Genomic DNA, 21521 nt, shown 5'->3' on the forward strand with positions numbered 1-21521 from the left:
GGTAGCCTTTAAGAAACCAAGTTATTGGGTTTTGTTTTCTCCACCTCTGACCTTTGAATGTTAGTATTAGAGCTTTCCTGGTGGTGGTGAAGGGTGAAACTGGAGTTCTGGTAAAGTCCTAGTTTTGAAACTTGCTTTTAATCAAGTAAGTAATCCACAAAAATAGTTATAAACATGTTTAAGATATAGGTATGTATGATTTTCTCTTTAATAAATGTGATAACAGAATTATGGATTTCCCTGAGTATAGTAAAAAACATTTATTAGATGAACATATAGTAGATAAATATTTCCCAAAATATGTTCTGCAAGCATTTAATAGATAGTCCATAAAAAAAGGTTTAGTGTTAATAAAGGTGAGAAATGCTTTACTACAGGACTGCAGAACTTCAGTGGACAAATGTACGTTATGTAAAACTTCAAATAGTAATTACTGTACACAGCATTTACCAAACCTATCTGGGAGCTCTTTGGTTTTAGAAACCAAACAACACTAGTTCTGATACATATACTTGAGGGAAGCTAGCATTTTTCCTGGGATGTTGGTTGCAAATATTTTTATCCTGGTTTGTTGTTTGTCTTTTTATCATGCTTCTTTGTTGTGAAGAAAATTTAAATTTTCATGTCATTTTTTTTTTTTTTGCTAAGTCACTTCAGTCGTGTCCGACTCTGTGTGACCCCATAGACGGCAGCCTACCAGGCTTCCCCATCCCTGGGATTCTCCAGGCAAGAACACTAGAGTGGGTTGCCATTTCCTGCTCCAATGCATGAAAGTGAAAAGTGAAAGTGAAGTCGCTCAGTCGTGTCCGACTCTAGCGACCCCATGGACTGCAGCCTACCAGGCTCCTCCGTCCATGGGACTTTCTAGGCGAAAGTACTGGAGTGGGGTGCCATTGCCTTCTCCGTTCATGTCATTAGATTTATCAAAATTAATGAGTTAAGGATTTTGCATCACACTAGAAGGCCTTTTCCCACTTTGAGGTTATTTAAAAATTTTCTCCTATGATTTCTTCTAGGACCGTCAGGATTTTGTTTTATATATTTAAGCGTCATTCATCTATTTGAAATTTATTTTGGTGTAAGATGTGAGGCTTAGAGGCTTCCCTGGTGGCTCAAAGGTAGAGAATCCACCTGCCAATGCAGGAGATGAGGGTTTGATCCCTGGATCGGGAAGATGCCCTGGAGAAGGAAATGGCAACCCACTAAAGTATTCTTGCCTAGGAAATTCCATGGACAGAGGAGCCTAGTGGGCTACATCCATGAGGTCATACAGAGCTGGACACAACTTAGTGATTGAGCACACACACATGTGAGCCTTAGCTCCAACTTTTTATTCTGATGGCTTCTTGACTGTCAAAACAGGATTTACTAAATCAATCCGAGAAATGAATTTTAGAACCAGGTTTTAAAAAATCAATCATTTTGATATTTTATTATAATTGCATTACATTTTAGATTTATCATTTGGGAAAAATTGACATGATATTGAGCTCTTCTATCTAGGAGTACAGTATATTCACTATTTTTTTATTGAAATAAAATAGGCAATACCGAATTTACCACATTACAGTTTTTAAGTGTAAAGTTAATTGGCATTAAAGTACACTCACATTGTTGTACAACTCCACCACCATCCATCTCAAGAATGTTTCATCTTCTCAAACTGAAACTCGGTACATATTAAGCAATAACTCCCCATCTCCTCCTTCTCTAGCCCCTGGCAGCCACCACTATTCTTTATTTTTTAATGTTCTCTAGCACAGTTTTATTTATTTATTTAAATTTCATATAGGCCTTATAATGGTTCTTAACTTTATTTCAAGGTTGTTTTTAAGAAATACTTACTTGGCTGTGGCGTGTCTTAGTTGTGTCATGCCGATCTTTTGTTGTGGCACACGGACTCTCTAGTTGTGGCATACAAGCTCCAGAGCACGCAGACTCAGTGGTTGTGGTGCACAGGCTTAGTTGTTCTGTGGCATGTGGCATCCTGGTTCCCTGATCAGGGGTCAAACCCACATCCCCAACATTGCAAGGCAGACTCCCAACCACTGGACCACTGGAAAAGTCCCTATTTCAAGGTCTTATTATGTAGTGTTTGGTGCCTTTGGGAGTTGTATCTTTTCTTCCCCCACTACAGATTTTAACTGGCTATTTTAAAATGTTTTATTTTGGAATGATTTTAGATTTTTATAAAAGTTACAAAGGTAATACAGAGAATTCCTGTATACCTTGACCCAGTTTCTTCTCATGTTCACCTTATATTACCACAGTACATTAGTCATAAATAAGAAATGAACATTGGTACATAACTCTTAACTAAATGCCAGACTTCATTCTGATTTCACCAGTTTTCCTACTAATATCCTTTTTCTGTGTCAGGATTCATTCCAGGATAATGCATTGCATTTAGTAATTGGTTACTCCTTAAAATTTCTATTATATATGTAGCTACATTTCCTTTCTTACTTTAAATGCTGTACTTATGAGACCTTTTTTCCCTTGAATTTTATTTAGGCTTGTTGAAGGTATGTTTGTATTTGTCTTTTTGAAAATCCGTAATTGTCTTTATCAGTTTCTATTTTATTTTTCTTAATGTGTTAATTTATGCTTTTGCACTGATTATCCTCCTATATTCCTTTGGTTTTGTCATTTTTCTTGTTCCTTGAATTGAATGGTTGATCGGTTTATTTCTTATCGGGAAGAGGTATGAGCTGGAGCTGTAGATTTAAGTCATCAGGTACAGATAGTATCAAGCCTGGAGACTTGGATGTGAGTGTAGGTAGAAGTGATAAAGAGGCCTGAGTTCTGGGCAATGCTAGTGTTTTATAGGATGTGTGGGGGAGGGCAACGCCAGTGTTACATGGGTGTGTCTGCGTGTGCGTGTGCGTGTGTGTGTGTGTGTTACAGAAGGGAGGGGAACTAGCTAAAGAGATAGGTGGTAGCAGTGAAATTGATGGTATTGGCTGTGGCAGTGGCTTCTGGCTCAACGATGAGGCAGGGATGTGGGTTTAAGTTCCAGACCAAATCCATCTTATGTCAGTATGTATTTACCGGTAGCTTTTCTGGAGGCTGGACTGTCTTGGTGGGTGTGGAGACTGCTTTTTGTGGATGGCCTTGCAGGCAGGGTGGAGCTATTTTGCCAGCCCCTCGCATCTCTAGAGGACAGTGGGTGGTTGCAGGGGCTAGAGGGTCACAAGAGACTGTGTTGCCAGCTAGTTTCCCTGGGAATGGTGTGATAGCTGTCGTAGAGCCTTCCCATGAGATGTGCGTGGCATGCCTTTGTAATTTGCAGTGCTCTTCAGGGGCCTGGGTTTATGGTCTATTCTTGAGTCTCTTCAGAAAAGAAATCAGGAGACAGGCACATGCTGATGTCATCATCTTCCGAGAATCCTACTTCCTCATTTGTTTCAAACATCACAGGGCTTTTTTATTGTTTGACTATGCCACCATTTGGGTTGGGAAGATCCCCTGAAAGAGGGCATGCAACCCACTCCAGTATTCTTGGCTGGAGAATCCCATAGACGGAGAAGCCTGGCAGACCACAGTCCATGGGGTCACAAAGAATTAGACATGACTGAGCGACTAAACACAGCAGCACACACATGCCACCAATTAGTCAGTCAGTCTTTATATTGATGGAGATTTTTGTTTGGTTCAGTATTTTACTGTTACAAACAAGGACAGTCCTTTTGGGGTATCAGTTCAGTTCAGTTCAGGCTCTCAGTCATGTCTGACTCTTTGTGACCCCATGGACTGCAGCATGCCAGGCTTCCCTGTCCATCACCAACTCCTGGAGTTTGCTCAGACTCATGTCCATTGAGACAGTGATGCCATCCATCTCATCCTCTGTTGTCCCCTTCTCCTCCTGCCCTCAGTCTTTCCCAGCATCAGGTCTTTTCCAATGAATTGCTTCTTCCCATCAGGTGGCCAGAGTATTGGAGTTTCAGCTTCAGCATCAGTCCTTCCAATGAATATTCAGGACTGATTTCCTTTAGGATGGACTGGTTGGATCTCCTTGCAGTCCAAGGGACTCTCAAGAGTCTTCTCCAACACCACAGTTCAAAAGCATTAATTCTTTGGTGCTCAGCTTTCTTTATAGTCCAACTGTCACATCCATACATGACTACTGGAAAAAACATAGCTTTGATCAGGCAGACCTTTGTCAGCAAAATAATGTCTCTGCTTTTTAATATGCTGTCTAGGTTTGTCATAGCTTTCCTTCCAAGGAGTAAGCGTCTTTTAATTTCATGGCTGCAGTCACTATCTGCAGTGATTTTGGAGCCCCCAAAAATAAAGTCTCTTACTGTTTCCACTGTTTCCCCATCTATTTGCCATGAAATAATGGGACTAGATGCCATGGTCTTCGTTTTTTGAATGTTGAGTTTTAAGCCAGGTTTTTCACTTTCATCAAGAGGCTCTTTAGTTCCTAGTCACTTTCTGCCATAAGGTCATCTGTGTATTGAGGTTCTTGATATTTCTCCTGGCAGTCTTGATTCCAGCTTTGTGCTTCATCCAGCCCGGCATTTCGCATGATGTATTCTGCATATAGGTTAAGTAAGCAGGTGACAATATACAGCCTTGACGTACTCCTTTCTCAATTTGGAACCAGTGTGTTGTTCCATGTCCAGTTTTAACTGTTGCTTCTTGACCTGCATTCAGATTTCGCCCTTGACCCCCAGACTGGCTGGAGCCAGAGGTCTCCAACTGTCTGCTCTCCTGGCCCCATGTGTTCTTCCGAGGTTCAAGCTATCCTCTTCCCTCGCTTCTTTGGAGGACTGCCTGTCTGGTTTGTGGTCAGCTGCCTCTGCCCAGCACTCGAGCTCAGATAAACTGCAGCTCCCTTTTGGAGTTACTCAGAGCAAAGAAAGACCCATGGACAGATGGACATGATAGCCACAAGGTCCTCAGAGGAGGGCATGCTGGCTTTGGGGTCAGTCATGGTTCTACTTGCCCCTGGCAGGGCTGGTGGTATTATCCATGTTTATCTGTCTGGTAAATTCCTAGAAGTGAAATTGCAATGTCAAAAGATATGTACATTTTAAGTTTTAATATAAATGACAAAATTATACTCCTCTATCAAGGCATTAGGCTCAATTTTTGATTGAACATATTTAGGTAAGTGTACATTTGTTCTATGAAAAACAGGCAATGGGCTATTTCTTGTGGTAGAACTGAACAGAGACTGAGTTTCTCTGTCGGATAGTGAGGGTAATGTTGTAGAGGCTCCATCAGCTTGATTTCTGTAACTTTTTTCTTTTTTCTTTCATTCCAGCAGTCAGTTAATGTTATTTCTTCAGGCTCCAAGGTAAAGAATAAATGGAATAGAAAACAAAAGTGTGAACTGTTTAGCAAACTTGTTCTTGAAATAATAAGTGTTAGTACTAGAAGTGGAAAAGGTTAGTATCCACTAACATTATGTCTTATACCCATTACCTTCATTTCAGGTTATACAGTTCATTGGTATTAGTTCCTTTTTGTTGACCAGAAAGGCCTGGATTGTAAGCCTTGGGGTAAAGAGGGTTGAGGAAGGAATGTAGTTTAGGTGCCTTTTCCTTATTCATCAATAAAGTCCTCTGTCTCAATAAGGTAGACTTCAGTGTTCACGTTCAGTACAGGCAGGAGCATACTTTAGGCAATGGCACCCCACTCCAGTACTTTCGCCTAGAAAATCCCATGGACGGAGGAGCCTGGTGGGCTGCAGTCCATGGAGTCGCTAGAGTCAGACACGACTGAGCGACTTCACTTTCACTTTTCACTTTCACGTATTGGAGAAGGAAATGGCAACCCACTCCAGTGTTCTTGCCTGGAGAATCCCGGGGACGGGGAAGCCTAGTGGGCTGTCTATGGGGTCGCACAGAGTCGGACACGACTGAAGCGATGCAGCAGCAGCAGCAGCAGCAGCAGGATAGATAAGGGCAGATATATAAATGACAAGATAACTTAGGAAATTTTTGGTGTGTAGGTATCATTAATTTGGTGTATGAGCTAGTTTTGTTCTCAGTTAACAGTGGTTAGTGCTGTCGTTCTCAAAATTCAGGGGCAACTAGAAAGTGCCAAACATTTTGCTATGTGTTATACATCAGTCTTTATTCCTTGGGACCTGTAATACAGGTAAGGGTATCCCTACTTTATAGGTGATAAAACCAAGACTCACAGTGGTTTAGCAACCTTCCCCACATCACAGCTCAGCACTTTAATGCACTCTATTATTTCTTCTAGGAAATTTAATTAAAATTCAATGTTTAGTGTGTGTATTACAGGCGTAACGTGTATCACATGTGCCTTTGACGTTTTAGGGGAGCACACACAGTCTTCAGTTAAGAAATTATTCGGAAGTATGCAAAAACTGTCGTGAAGCATATACAACTCTGAGTAGTCTGTACGGTGAAATGCAAAAAATAAATGAACGTGAAAGCAAGGCTGAATTTGGAACACATTTGTGCATTGACGTGGAGGATGCAGTAAGTACTTTGCTTGTGAAACAATATATGTTTTGCAGTGTTGAATATGCCTTCTGTTATTATTAGAATCTGCATATGCTGTCTTCAACCAGAAATAACTAGTTGCTAAGTAGTATGTTTTAGAATATCCTGATATGTAAGGCTAAAATGGAAATTAATCAGATACTTCATCAACAAGTTGATAATTTAGTATATTTGGTACTTTTTATTAAAGTATAGTTGACTTACAATATTATATTAGTTTCAAGTATACAACATAGTGATTTAATATTTTTATTGATTATACTCCATTTATACATCCTGTTTTTTAAATTTGATGATGAGTGTCATTTTCAGAGGTATGGGTATTGTTAGATGTTTGCATTTTAGTTTCTTGTGCACTTGTTACTAATTCAGGAAGTCTCTAGGTTTTGTTATTACGTGTTTCTGAAGCCATTCCTCAATTACTTCCTATCCTCTTGCTTTATTTCTTTGTATCTATTACCATCTGAAAAAGTTTTGTTTCCTTATTTGCAGTCTTTCTCTCCTTACTAAAAAATATAAGCCTCAGGAGGACAAGGACTTCATGTCCTTTTTTGTTCACTGTTCAGTTTTCTAGGATAGCACCTGGCAAATAGCAGGCCCTTAGTAACATGTATATAGGTTGAATGCTGCTGCTGCTAAGTCACTTCAGTCGTGTCCGACTCTATGCGACCCCATAGACGGCAGCCCACCAGGCTCCCCCGTCCCTGGGACTCTCCAGGCAAGAACACTGGAGTGGGTTGCCATTTCCTTCTCCAATGCATGAAAGTGAAAAGTGAAAGTGAAGTCTCACAGTCGTGTCCTACCCTCAGCGACCCCATGGACTGCAGCCTTCCAGGCTCCTCCATCCATGGGATTTTCCAGGCAGGAGTACTGGAGTGGGGTGCCATTGCTTTCTCCATAGGGTGAATGAATGGTCAGCAAAAACTCTTCTCCATTGAATAGCCTGCCTTTACATGGGGTACCACTAGATGGCGATCATGCCTCTTTATGGGAATGTGATACCTGATTATTGAAGTGTTAAAAGAAATTGAAAAATTATTGGCAAAAAGCAGATAATTTGTGGTCAACATTGGTAAACCTAATGTTTGAGAATGATGAGTGTGAATTACAGCAGCTTGAGATGAACATAGTGTATCAGTAATATTTAGAATGGTAAAAAGCACTTAATATGGATGTACCGGAGATTTTTGTTTGTTACTGCTGTTCCTTGGAGAAGGCATTGGCACCCCACTCCAGTACTCCTGCCTGGCAAATCCCATGGATGGAGGAGCCTGGTGGGCTGCAGTCCATGGGGTCGCCAAGAGTCAGACACGACTGAGCGACTTCCCTTTCACTTTTCGCTTTCCTGCATTGGAGAAGGAAATGGCAAGCCACTCCAGTGTTCTTGCCTGGAGAATCCTAGGGACAGGGGAGCCTGGTGGGCTGCTGTCTATGGGGTCACACAGAGTCAGACACGACTGAAGCGACTTAGCAGCAGCAGCAGCTGTTCCTGATGTTTAGAATAGTCAATACTTGGCTTTCTAGTAGGTTCCAAGTAAATAATAAATATCTTTTAAAAAGAATATAAAAGAATTTGTATATTTTTAAAAGAATTTTTATATTCTCTTTAAAAGAATTTAAAAGAAAACTTATCCTCCAATAAAAGAGAATAATAGTCTTTAATTATTTTAATAAAGAAGAAAAATGAATATTGGCTCCATGACATAAGTTGAATTACAGAAGAAATCAACATGACCAACCTATTCTAGAACATTCATCTTGCAATAAGCAAAAATTACAACAAACTTACAAGGCACCATTTGTAAATTCAATTAAAATTGAGGCAGGAACAGTTTTCTACATTAAATTTGGCAGTTTCCTTGTATCATTTAGCCTGTTTGACAGAAATCATGAGCTCAACAAATGCGAGGTACAGCAGCCCCTAAGTGTATTTAAAGCATGCTGCTTGTTAACAGTGTCTAATAAGGACTTGGCAGGTGGCACTAGTGGTAGAGAACCCAGCTCCCAGTGAAGGGGATAGATACCGGTTCAATCCTGGGTTGAGAAGATCCCTGGAGGAGGGCCTGGCAACCCACTCCAGTGTTCTTGCCTGGAGAATCCCCATGGACAAGAGGAGCCCGGCGGGCTACAGTTCATAGGGTCACAAAGAGTCCGACATGACTGAAGGGACTTAGCGCACATGCACACATTGTCTTAATAAAGGGTCTGTGACTCATTAGATACTACCTACTTAAAAAATTACTTGCCGTGAGTATGAATCTTTCGTAATATATTAAATAAGAGATTAAGCATTGCATAGATATCATGTCTTGAAGAGAAGCCTTACGAAAAAAGAGACGCCTTATAAAGTTGATATTTTTATTTCCATTCTAACAATATTGCAACAAGCTCAGTGAAATTACATAGATAACATATGAAAAAAAATTTTTGTTTTTGTGACACTTCCCCCCCAGTTTTATTGAGGTATATTTGACAAATAATATTGTTATATATTTAAAGTATACAACATGATGATTTGATCTACACTGTGAAAGAATTCCCAGAGTCAAGTTAACATTTATCACCTCACATAGCTACCCTTTTAAATATTTTTTAATGAACGAAGCACAGTCTAACTATATTTCTATTGATGCAAGTTCTGTGTTTGAAGTCTGTGAAAGGTTGAAATTCTTTGGACAGTATTATGAATTTTGAATATGAGATTTTTGTATGGGTATAAATGTATACAGTGACTAATTGTGAACCAGCTTATTTCCCTACAAAAAGAAATTGTCCTCAACTGTTAGTAATTTTTTAGGGATGTATATTTAGTCTAAATTCTGGGGTCTTGTTATTAACAAAATAATTATATGAATTTGAAGACAAATTAAATGAAAAACAGAGTAACAGTATTTGTTATTGTTTCAGATGAATATTACTCGGAAACTTTGGAGTCGAACTTTCAACTGTTCAGTCCTTTGCAGGGACACAGTGCCTGTAATCGCTGTTTCTGTGTTCATTCTCTTTCTACCTGTTGTCTTCTACCTTAGTAGTTTTCTTCACTCAGAGCAAAAGAAACGCAAACTCATCCTACGTAAGTTTCTTTTTACGATTATTCTTTTATTTAGATAAAAACCTATATTTAAAAAAAAATCTAAGCCTCCTTTAGAAATAGTATATACTCTGAGAGCTCAAGGTATATTAGCTTGAAACAGCTGTCTTCTTCAAATTTTACGACTCTGTTCACTAATGGAAGAGATGTGTAAGTTTATAAGTGAGTTTATAATCAAACTTTAGTATACAGTATCTTTCAGAAGCTTTAGTTGAGAAAGCTAGATTCCCCGGAATAAAGTTGACAACAACAGAGCAATAGCAACAAAGGCTTTGCAAACCTGAGACAGCCGTAATAGGTAAATAAATAGTAGACCACTTTTAGGCCCGTTTGCAGAACTACCCATGGCAGAACCACCAGACAAGCAGCAGGTGGTAGGGAGAAACTGTAGCTTGCACAGAGACTGTTTATGAACAAATTGGAATTGTAGTTGCAAGAAAGTTATTTGACATATGGCATATACTCGGTATGTATTAATTCCTTTCCTTTCTCCCTATCAAATAGGGCAGAGCAGAAAAAGCACTAACTAGAAGGTTTCAACTAGCCAAGAAAAGTGACTTCCAAGTCTCATATGTTTCTTCTGTATTATCAGAGTGAAAATATGGGCTTATCCCTGAGTAGTTTTAGTATTTCTAAAAGAGGGTATTTTCTAGAGAAAAACATCAGGCTTTTTTTCTTTGAAATATTATTCCTAGTCTAGGAACCTAGGATATAAAATTTTTTTCCCTGTAAATCTTTTTCTGGCATTTCTTCATGATTTATCTAACTTCACTTCTAATATATCTGACTTAAAAAAAGATTACTTGTAGATCAGTTTGCACAATGCAGAGAGTCTTTATCATGGGTGTATTTAGTAAAGTATTTTGAAGATGTCAGAATTCTGTAAATATGTCATAAGTCAGTCTTAAAAGCATTTATTTAGAATAATAACAAAACATTGCAGAGACCTCACTGTTGAGAAACTATTTTTCAGGGCTTCGTGTACCTTTAAAGTTTAGCATTGTATTTGCTTTGCAAATCTATTTAACGCTGCAGGAGACACATACTACTTCTGACCAGTGTCTTTGTTTGATTGGATTAAAGATTTACTGAGCATGGCCCCTATGAGAACAAGACACAGTTTCCCTCTCTGTCAGTCTTTCCCATCAGGAAGCTTCCATAAGCCTCTTACCCTTATCCATCAGAGGGTAGACAGAATGAAAATCACAATCAGAGAACTCTAATCAAACTGATCACAGGGACTACAGCCTTGTCTAACTCAGTGAAACTGAGCCATGCCGTGTAGGGCCACACAAGATGGACGGGTCATGGTGGAGAGTTCTGACAAAACATGGTCCACTGGAGAAGAGAATGGCAAACCACTTCAGTATTCTTGCCTTGAGAACCCCATGAACAGAATGAAAAGGCAAAAAGATAGTACACTGAAGGATGAACTCCCCAGGTCAGTAGGTGCCCAGTATGCTACTGGAGAACAATGGAAAAATAACTCCAGAAAGAGTGAAGAGACAGAGCCAAAGCAAAAACAATACCCAGTTGTGGATGTGACTGGTGATAGAAGTAAAGTCCAGTGCCATAAAGAACAATATTGCATAGGAACCTGAATGTTAGGCCCATGAATCAAGGCAAATTGGAAGTGGTCATACAGGAGATGGCAAGAATGAACATCTACATTTTAGGAATCAGTGAACCAAAATGGATTGGAATAGGTGAATTTAACTCAGATGACCATTACATTTACTACTGTGGGCAAGAATACCTTAGAAGAAATGGAGTAGCCCTCATTGTCAACAAAAGAGTCCAAAATACAGTACTTGGATGCACTCTCAAAAACGACAGAATGATCTCTGTTCATTTCCAAGGGAAGCCATTCAGTATCACAGTAATCCAAACCTATGCCCCAACTAGTAATGCTGAAGAAGCTTAACTTGAACAATTCTATGAAGACCTTCAAGACCTTCTAGAACTAACACCCAAAGAAGATGTCCTTTTCATTATAGGGGACTGGAATGCAAAAGTAGGAAGTCAAGAGATACTTGGAGTAACAGGCAAATTTGGCCTTGGAGTACGGAATGAAGCAGGGCAAAGGCTAACAGAGTTTTGCCAAGAGAACTCACTGGTCGTGGCAAACATCCTCTTCCAACAACAAAAGAGAAGACTGTACACATGGACATCACTAGATGATCAAAACCAAAATCAGATTGATTATATTCTTTGCAGCCAAAGATGGAGAAGCTCTATACAGTCAGCAAAAACAAGACAGGGAGCTGACTGTGGCTCACATCATGAACTCCTTATTACCAAATTCAGACTGAAATTGAAGAAAGTAGGGAAAACCACTAGACCATTCAGGTATGACCTAAATCAAATCCCTTACAATTATGCAGTGGAAGTGATAAATAGACTCAAGCGATTAGATCTGATAGACAGAATGCCTGAAGAACTATGGTCGGAGTTTCATGACATTGTACAGGAGGCAGTGATTAAGACCATCCCTAAGAAAAAGAAATGCAAAAAGGCAAAATGGCTGTCTGAGGAGGGCTTACAAATAACTGAGGAAAGAAGAGAAGCTAAAGGCAAAGGAGAAAAGGAAAGATATATCCATTTGAATGCAGAGTTCCAAAGAATAGCAAGGAGAGATAAGAAAGCTTTGCTCAGTGGTCAGTGCAAATAAATAGAGGAAAAGAATAGAATGAGAAAGACTAGAGATCTCTTCAAGAAAATTAGAGATACCACGAGAACATTTCATGTAAAGATGGGCTCAATAAAGGACAGAAATGGTATAGACCTAACAGAAGCAGAAGATATTATGAAGAGGTGGCAAGAATATACAGAAGAACTATACAAAAAAGATCTTCATGACTCAGATAACCACAATGGTGTGATCACTGACCTAGAGCCAGACATCCTGGAATGTGAAGTCAAGTGGGCCTTAGGAAACATCACTATGAACAAAGCTAGTGGAAGTGATGGAATTCCAGTTGAGCTATTTCAAATCCTGGGAGATGATGCTGTGAAAGTGTTGCACTCAATATGCCACCAAATTTGGAAAACTCAGCAGTGGCCACAGGACTGGAGAAGGTCAGTTTTCATTCCAATTCCGAAGAAAGGCAATGCCAAAGAATGCTCAAACTACCGCACAATTGCACTCATCTCACATGCTAGCAAAGTAATGCTCAAAATTCTTCAAGCCAGGTCAACAGTACGTGAACCATGAACTTCCAGGTGTTCAATCTAGATTTAGAAAAGGCAGAGGAACCAGAGATCAGTCAAATTGCCAACATCCGCTGGATCATCAAAAAATCAAGAGTTCCAGAAAAACATCTATTTCTGCTTTATTGACTATGCCAATGCCTTTGACTGTGTGGATCACAACAAACTGGAAAATTCTGAAAGAGATGGGGATACCTGACCACCTTACCTGGCTCCTGAGAAATTGTAGGCAGGTCAAGAAACAACAGTTAGAACTGGACGTGGAACAACAGACTGGTTCCAAATTGGGTAAGAAGTATATCCAGGCTGTCTATTGTCATCCTGCTTATTTAACTTACATGCATAGTACATCATAAGAAATGCCAGGCTAAATGAAGCACTGGAATCAGGATTGCTGGGAGAAATATCAGTAACCTCAGATACGCAGATGACACCACCCTTATGGCAGAAAGTGAAGAGGAACTAAAGAGCCTCTTGGTGACAGTGAAAGAGAAGAGTGGAAAAGTTGGCTTAAAACTCAACATTTAGAAAACAAAGATCGTGGCCTCTGGTCCCATCACTTCATGGCAGATAGATGGGGATACAATGGAAACAGTGAGAGACTTTATTTTGGGGGGCTCCAAAATCACTGCAGATGGTGACTGTAGCCATGAAATTAAAAGACGCTTGCTCCTTTGAAGAAAAGCTATGACCAACCTAGACAGCATATTAAAAAGCAGAGACATTACTTTGCCAACAAAGGTCCATCTGATCAAAGCTATGGTTTTTCCAATAGTCTGTATGGATGTGAGAGTTAGACTATAAAGAAAGTTGAGCACCGAAGAATTAATGCTTTTCAACTGTGGTCTTAGAGAAGACTCTTGAGAGTCCCTTGGACTGCAAGGAGATCCAACCAGTCCATCCTAAAGGAAATCAGTCCTGACTATTCATTGGAAGGCCTGATGCTGAAGCTGATACTCCAATACTTTGGCCACCTGATGTGAAGAACTAACTCATTGGAAAAGACCCTGATGCTGGGAAATATTGAAAAAGGCGGGAGGAGAAAGGGATGACAGTGTCTGAGATGGTTGGGTGGCATCACCAACTCAATGGACGTGAGTTTGAGTAGGCACCAGGAGTTGGGGATGGACAGGGAAGCCTGGCATGCTGCAGTCCATGGCATCACAAAGATTTGGACATGACTGAGCTACTGAACTGAACTGAACAGTAAGAGTTCACCTGGTTGTACAAGTCACAAATCTTGTCTCTTAATTTCTTTTCATGTCTTTCTATTTTCTTAATTCTTTTTCTTTTATTTCCCCATTCCCATATTCACTTCCCCACTCCTTTAAATTCATCAGCAAATACTGCCAGCCCTATTTCCAAAAATACATCTTAAATATATTGTCCCTTGTCAGCACTAATTCAGGAGTCCCTTGACTGATATCTGTACATTAATTTCTTGACCCCCTACAATCCATTTTCCATATACCAGCTAGAGTGAATTTTTAAACATAAATTTTACCATGCTCCTCTCCCATTTGAAACCCTTCCTGTGTACCTGTTGCACCTAGAATAAAATACAAACTTATTCTAGGGTCTGCTCTCCAAGCTGCATGTGATCTGACTCCCATCTGCCTTCCTAAACTACTTGCATCCACCCTTCTCCGTACTCATGATGCTGTGTGTAGGTTTCTTCTCCTCTCAGACACCAATTCATTCACACTGCCCTCCTTCCAAGGCTCTTACATTTGCCCTCCCCACTTGCCTTGACTGGCTTCTTGTCATCCAGGTCTTAAGTCAAAGACCTAAGAGACCTTTTATGACCAAAAAAGACCTTCTATGACCATCTCCCCAACCTAAGAATACACCTTTTGTTTAGTTCTTATATATCATCTTTCTTTAATAGCATTTAATTGCTGTTTAAATTAACTTTTCCACTTATTTTCTACCTTATTTGTTTGTCTACCCTGACTCAACTGTAAGTTCCATCAGAAAATGGATTTAGTTTATCTTGCTCACCACTATATCACCAGCATCTAGAAAGTACATCAGTTCAGTTCAGTTTAGTTCAGTCGGTCAGCTGTGTTGGACTCTTTGCGACCCCATGAATCGCAGCACACCAGGCCTCCCTTCTACTGCTGCTGCTAAGTCACTTCAGTCGTGTCCGACTCTGTGTGACCCCATAGACGGCAGCCCACCAGGCTCCCTTGTCCCTGGGATTCTCCAGGCAAAAACACTGGAGTGGGTTGCCATTTCCCTCTCCAATGCATGAAAGTGAAAAGTGAAAGCGAAGCCACTCAGTCATGTCAGTCTCTTAGCAACCACATGGACTGCAGCCTACCAGGCTCCTCCGTCTATGGGGTTCTCCAGGCAAGAGTACTGGAGTGGGGTGCCATTGCCTTCTCCCCAGGCTTCCCTGTCCATCACCAACTCCCGGAGTTCACTCACACTCACGTCCATAGAGTCAGTGATGCCATCCAGCCATCTCATCCTCTGTCGTCCACTTCTCCTCCTGCCCCCAATCCCTCCCAGCATCAGAGTCTTTTCCAGTGAGTCAACTCTTCGCATGAGGTGGCCAAAGTACTGGAGTTTCAGCTTTAGCATCATTCCCTCCAAAGAACACCCAGGGCTGATCTCCTTCAGAATGGACTGGTTGGATCTCCTTGCAGTCCAAGGGACTCTCAAGAGTCTTCTCCAACACCACAGTTCAAAAGCATCAATTCTTCGGCGCTCAGCTTTCTTCACAGTCCAACTCTCACATCCATACATGACCACTGGAAAAACCATAGCCTTGACTAGACGGACCTTTGTTGGCAAAGTAATGTCTCTGTTTTTGAATATGCTATCTAGGTGGGTCATAACTTTTCTTCCAAGGAGTAAGCGTCTTTTAATTTCATGGCTGCAGTCAGCATCTGCAGTGATTTTGGAGCTCAAAAAAATAAAGTCTGACACTGTTTCCACTGTTTCTCCATCTATTTCCCATGAAGTGATGGGACCGGATGCCAGGATCTTCGTTTTCTGAATGTTGAGCTTTAAGCCAACTTTTTCACTCTCCTCTTTCACCTTCATCAAGAGGCTTTTTAGTTCCTCTTCACTTTCTGCCATAAGGGTGGTGTCATCTGCCTATCTGAGGTTATTGATATTTCTCCCGGAAATCTTGATTCCAGCTTGTGCTTCTTCCAGCCCAGCATTTCTCATGATGTACTCTGCATATAAGTTAAATAAGCAAGGTGACAATATATAGCCTTGATGTACTCCTTTTCCTATTTGGAACGAGTCTGTTGTTCAATGTCCAGTTCTAACTGTTGCTTCCTGACCTGCATACAAATTTCTCAAGAGGCAGGTCAGGTGGTCTGGTATTCCCATCTCTTTCAGAATTTTCCACAGTTTATTGTGTTCCACACAGTCAAAGGCTTTGGCATAGTCAAGAAATCAGAAATAGATGTTTTTCTGGAACTCTCTTGCTTTTTCCATGATCCAGCGGATGTTTGCAATTTAATCTCTGGTTCCTCTGCCTTTTCTAAAACCAGGTTGAATACCAGGAAGTTCACGGTTCATATATTGCTGAAGCCTGGCTTGGAGAATTTTGAGCATTACTTTGCTAGCGTGTGAGATGAGTGCAATTGTACGGTAGTTTGAGCATTCTTTGGCATTGCCTTTCTTTGAGATTGGAATGAAAACTGACCTTTTCCAGTCCTGTGGTCACTGCTGAGTTTTCCAAATTTGCTGGCATATTGAGTGCAACACTTTCACAGCATCATCTTTCAGGATTTGAAATAGCTCAACTGGAATTCTATCACCTCCACTAGCTTTGTTTGTGGTGATGCTTTCTAAGGCCCACTTGACTTCACATTCCAGGATGTCTGGCTCTAGGTTAGTGATCACACCATCGTGATTATCTGGGTCATGAAGATCTTTTTTGTACAGTTCTTCTGTGTATTCTTGCTACCTCTTCTTAATATCTTCTGCTTCTGTTAGGTCCATACCATTTCTGTCCTTTATCGAGCCCATCTTTGCATGAAATGTTCCCTTGGTATCTCTAATTTTCTTGAAGAATCTCTAGTCTTTCCCATTCTGTTGTTTTCCTCTAATTCTTTGCACTGATCGCTGAGGAAGGCTTTCTTATCTCTCCTTGCTATTCTTTGGAACTCTGCATTCAGATGATTGTATCTTTCCTTTTCTCCTTTGCTTTTCACTTCTCTTCTTTTCACAGCTATTTGTAAGGCCTCCCCAGACAGCCATTTTGCTTTTTTGCATTTCTTTTCCATGGGGATGGTCTTGATCCCCGTCTCCTGTACAATGTCACAAACCTCCGTCCATAGTTCATCAGGCACTCTGTCTATCAGATCTAGTCCCTTAAATCTATTTCTTACTTCCACTGTATAATCATAAGGGATTTGATTTAGGTCATATCTGAATGGTCTAGTGGTTTTCCCTACTTTCTTCAATTTCAGTCTGAATTTGGCAATAAGGAGTTCATGATCTGAGCCACAGTCAGCTCCTGGTCTTGTTTTTGTTGACTGTATAGAGCTTCTCTACATGGCCCATAGTAAATGCTCAAAAATATTTGTGTAATAAAAGAACATTATACTTAAAGTTAGCAGTTCCTAGAGTGTGTTCCTCATAATACTAGTCCTGTAATATTCCTTTACATGACCTTCATAAGGTACCTGAACGTTAATTATATCCCCCAAACTTGACAATAGGACCTTTGCATAATACCTATTAATGTTTTTCAGAGGCATTGTTTATGAATTAAATGATGAATTTAAGGAAATGTTAGCATAAGCAAATAATTCTTGTGCTATTACTTCATGGAAATTTTAATTTGCTTTTCTTTATGCTACCATTTTATACATTCCCATTCATCAAGTCCTATGGGAATTAGGGATTTAAAAAGGAGCAAGGCACAATAGATGCCCTCAAAAAATATACTGACCATAATCCAATCATCACAACAAATGTAGTAGAAGTGCATAAAGTGTGGTTGGACTGCAGAGAAAGAGAAGATGCACTTGGCATTAGGGATATTGGAATTTACCATTAAATGATCCCTGGGGTAGAATTTTGGATGATGTGGAGATTTATCAGATAGAGAATAAGGAAGCAAAGAAGTTACAGTTATATGTGGGTGTGTGCCTGCTAAATCGATTCAGTCCTGTCCTACTCTGCACCGCTATGGACTGTAGCCTGCCATGCTCCTGTCCATGGCATTCTCTGGGCAAGAATACTGGAGTGGGTTGCCTTGCTCTCCTCCAGGGGATCTTCCCAACCCAGGGATCAAATGTGCATCTCCTGTGGCTCCTGCATTGTAGGCAGATTCTTTATCACTGAGCCACAGGGTAATGGTTATATGTACTCACTGGTATTGCTACCTGATTGGTTTAATGAATTTGATAATTAGAAACTATATTATATTTAATAATTTAAATTTTTAATTTCAAATTAAAATAATTTTAAAATTATCAAACAACATAATTTTAAAAAATTTTTTTATTTAGTTTGCTCCCCAAATCCACTGAAGGCTTAAGAAGGCTTTATCTTAGGTTGTTTTTTAGTTTAAGTTCCTTTTAAGTTTACTCTGAAGCCATACACTGGTCTGAGGAAGTCATGTAGTCATCTTGCACTTTAGAGTGGTCGGGGGAGACCCTGATAGAAACTAGAATAGTCATTCTCATCCATGGCCATACATCAAAGTTGTCTGCAAAGCTTTCAAAAAACAAAAAGAAAAAGCACAGCCAGATGCCTGAATACCACTGGAAACCTAAATCATAACCTCTGTTCTAGTGTTGAGAACCTCTGAAGTAGAGAGATTCCTTAGTTATCCAGCGTAAGTTACCTTCACTATGGCATGGTTGTTTTTAATTTCTGGAACATGAGAAACATGTTTAAGAACAAAACATATTACCTAGCCAGTAACCATGATTTTGTCAATTAACTCTAATGACTCAGTCCTATCAACACCATAATCAAAATTGGTTGCATATATTTTACTAGCAGCCATTTATGTTTGTGCAGTGTGTGTAATGTCCAACTCACTTTGCTTTGTAAACTGTTTAAAATTTTTTTAAACATTGCAGAATTCTTTCATTGAATTCTTTCAAGGAAACTTAGATTTGGATTTCTAGATTAGACTTCCAAATATATAATTTTATTATTATACTTTATAGCACTTCCATTTTTTAACTAGAGTATTTTCACTTATATAACATATTTAAGATTGTAAGGTTCAGAATGACATAAGTTGTCTGTTTTATTTGGTACTGCTTCCAACAAAGTCATGAGCTTCTAGCAAAGTTATGTTTTTGAGTTTAGTAGAAAAAAATAGATGTAGATTTAATTCTTATAAGATTGAATAGATTCAGATTCAAACATAGAATTAATAGATGAACACTATAGTTTACATAAAATAATGAACTATCATGTTTGGAGAATGAAATTTAAGTTAAAATATAATACTTTTGATTTATGTAGCGAAACGTCTCAAGTCCAGTACAAGCTTTGCAAACATTCAAGAAAATTCCAATTGAAACCTACAGAATGGAGAATCAGCATCTTATCCCATGGATGAATGGTGGAAGACACAGCTTGGTCCAAAAGAAGATAAACTGTGATTTGACAAGTCAAGTTCTTAAGAAATGCAAGGACTTCAGATTTATTTTTAAATAAGAATTTTCAGTTTTTCTTTCCTTTTCCACCCCATTTTTAACGGTTTGGGTATTTTTAATTTCCAGGCATAGCAATGTTGTCTATTTTAAAGTGTATTTGTTAAAATAACGAAAGATACAAGAACAATCTTTGTTTTGTTTTGTAGACATATTGTTAATGAGACTTCCTGTATTTCCTTGGTTAACATAGTATCTCAAATAGCAAAGTTTTTGAAAACTAACAATTTAAAAATTAATCAGTTATAGCAAAGACTTTGAAAAAAATGTACTTGCCGAAAAGTAGCAGGTCCAAAGATTAAATTTCTCATCATTGCAGTGTTATTATCACATATATTTAATATGTCATATATTACAATTAATATGTAATTCCATCTCTAGTTTCCTTAAAGTCATTTTTGAAACCACTAATTATAAACCTCCCAAACAATTTTTAGAATTGGGAAGGCACATTACATTTATCTTTGTAAAAAGATTTATGATAACTGGTTTCTTACTTGACTTTTATAAATAGTATTTTACACCTTATTTTTGCCTTTATTTCATAAATAATTTGAAATCACTGGACTGCTTTATTATATTCAGGGCAAGATGGATTCTTTTTTATACCAGGGATTTGCATTGTGAAATATTAAATTATTTGGCAATTTATAATTTATTACTATTTTAAATCAAATGTAGCATTGTCACACTGTATTTAAATTGTGATTTTTTTTTTAATAGGGATTTTTCTCTTGGAAGATATGGGGAGTTTTGGAAGAGAGGAAAAGGAGGTGTAAAAAAACCCTTTAAGATTCAGAAAATAGGGACCTGAGGGGATGCTCACTCTAAGACTATTGAATGGTTTATACTGCAGGCATGAGTCAGTAGAGTCTGATACAGAATGCAGTTCAGCTAAGATGATGCTTATTTTTTTTCTAAATTATTAATATCAAATGAAGGTGATATATGATTAAAATGAAGTCAGATATTTCACAGTTGAAAATGAATTCCTTTTTGGAATGTTTATATAAACCTTTAAAAAAAAATTCAAAATTGTTCATGTTTTCTTCCCTCAGGTGTTTTAGTGTTTGGTGTTTCATTTGTTAATTCCTTCTTGCCATCTTGGTGGAAATAGGTTTTCTTTCTTTCCTCTTTTCTTTTTTTTAGGCTTTGTTTTAAATTTTGAAAAAATAAAGGCTGCTCTATATAGAAACGAGAATTTGCCTAATTGGTACAAGAATCTGAATTCCTTCATATACTGTAAAATGTTCTTATAGAGAGACAAGATAATGTTTTTTATTATTTTTTTAAATGTTTACCATGTATACAGAGTGAAAGAGAAGGCCCACTCTTGGATGTGTAACATATCCAAAAGCTGTTACAGTTTTTCTAGTCTGCTGTGATCTATTTAAAATGTGCTGCTGTTTGTTCTGCTGTTACTGTTCACGCTGCTAATGCTAATAGCACTATCTTGATTTGAAGTATATAGTTGAGGGCCATTGAAAGCAATCCTTCATTAATGCAGATAAAATCAGTTTACATGTGCAAAGTTACAAAATGGCATTTTCGATTCTGTAAGAAGTGACTCTTTGAGCACCTTTTAATATTATGTATTTCTGAAAACCCTGGCTTTTGGATATGGCTGCTAATAAGCACTTTACAAAAGAAAAGGCATCCCTTTAATATTTTTCTAAAGAGTCATTGCTCTTTAGAAGTAGCATCAGCAATAGAATTCAAAAATAAGTATTAAGCACTATGCTAAAGTATGTAAATATTTCATTTGTAAAGTCATATTGAAAAATTCTTTGCATAGTTCTGAATTCTTAGATTCATAGTATATGTGTGTGTACCGGAATATCTTTAGTTTTTTGACACTTTGAAATAAAGGAAATAGCTTAAAGAAATTGAAGTGCTGTGTTTGATTTTTAAATACTTTTTTTTTTTAACTTCAGATGTAATTGAACATCACATTTCAATTTTCAGGTACTGAGTTTCAATATGTACTTTTGAAAGTACATATTGGGACTTCCCTGGTGGTCCAGTGGTTAAGACTCTGTGCTTCCAGTGCAGGGGACACAGTTCAATCCCTGGTCAGGAAACTAAGAT

The 21521-nt window shown here is 38.7% G+C and overlaps 1 protein-coding gene across 1 annotated transcript in view; it reads left to right on the plus strand.

The window, feature by feature from the left end:
- Positions 1-21315, plus strand: part of OSTM1 (osteoclastogenesis associated transmembrane protein 1) — a 42903-nt gene extending 21588 nt beyond the window's left edge. The window contains 3 exon segments of the mRNA NM_001075776.1: positions 6297-6461; positions 9393-9558; positions 19243-21315. Of these exon segments, the coding sequence (NP_001069244.1) occupies positions 6297-6461; positions 9393-9558; positions 19243-19298 (387 nt within the window). The 3' untranslated portion in view covers positions 19299-21315.
- Positions 21316-21521: the final 206 nt, after the last annotated feature.

Source organism: Bos taurus, chromosome 9, assembly GCF_002263795.3.
Source record: "Bos taurus isolate L1 Dominette 01449 registration number 42190680 breed Hereford chromosome 9, ARS-UCD2.0, whole genome shotgun sequence".
In the NCBI taxonomy this organism is placed as follows: domain Eukaryota; kingdom Metazoa; phylum Chordata; class Mammalia; order Artiodactyla; family Bovidae; genus Bos; species Bos taurus.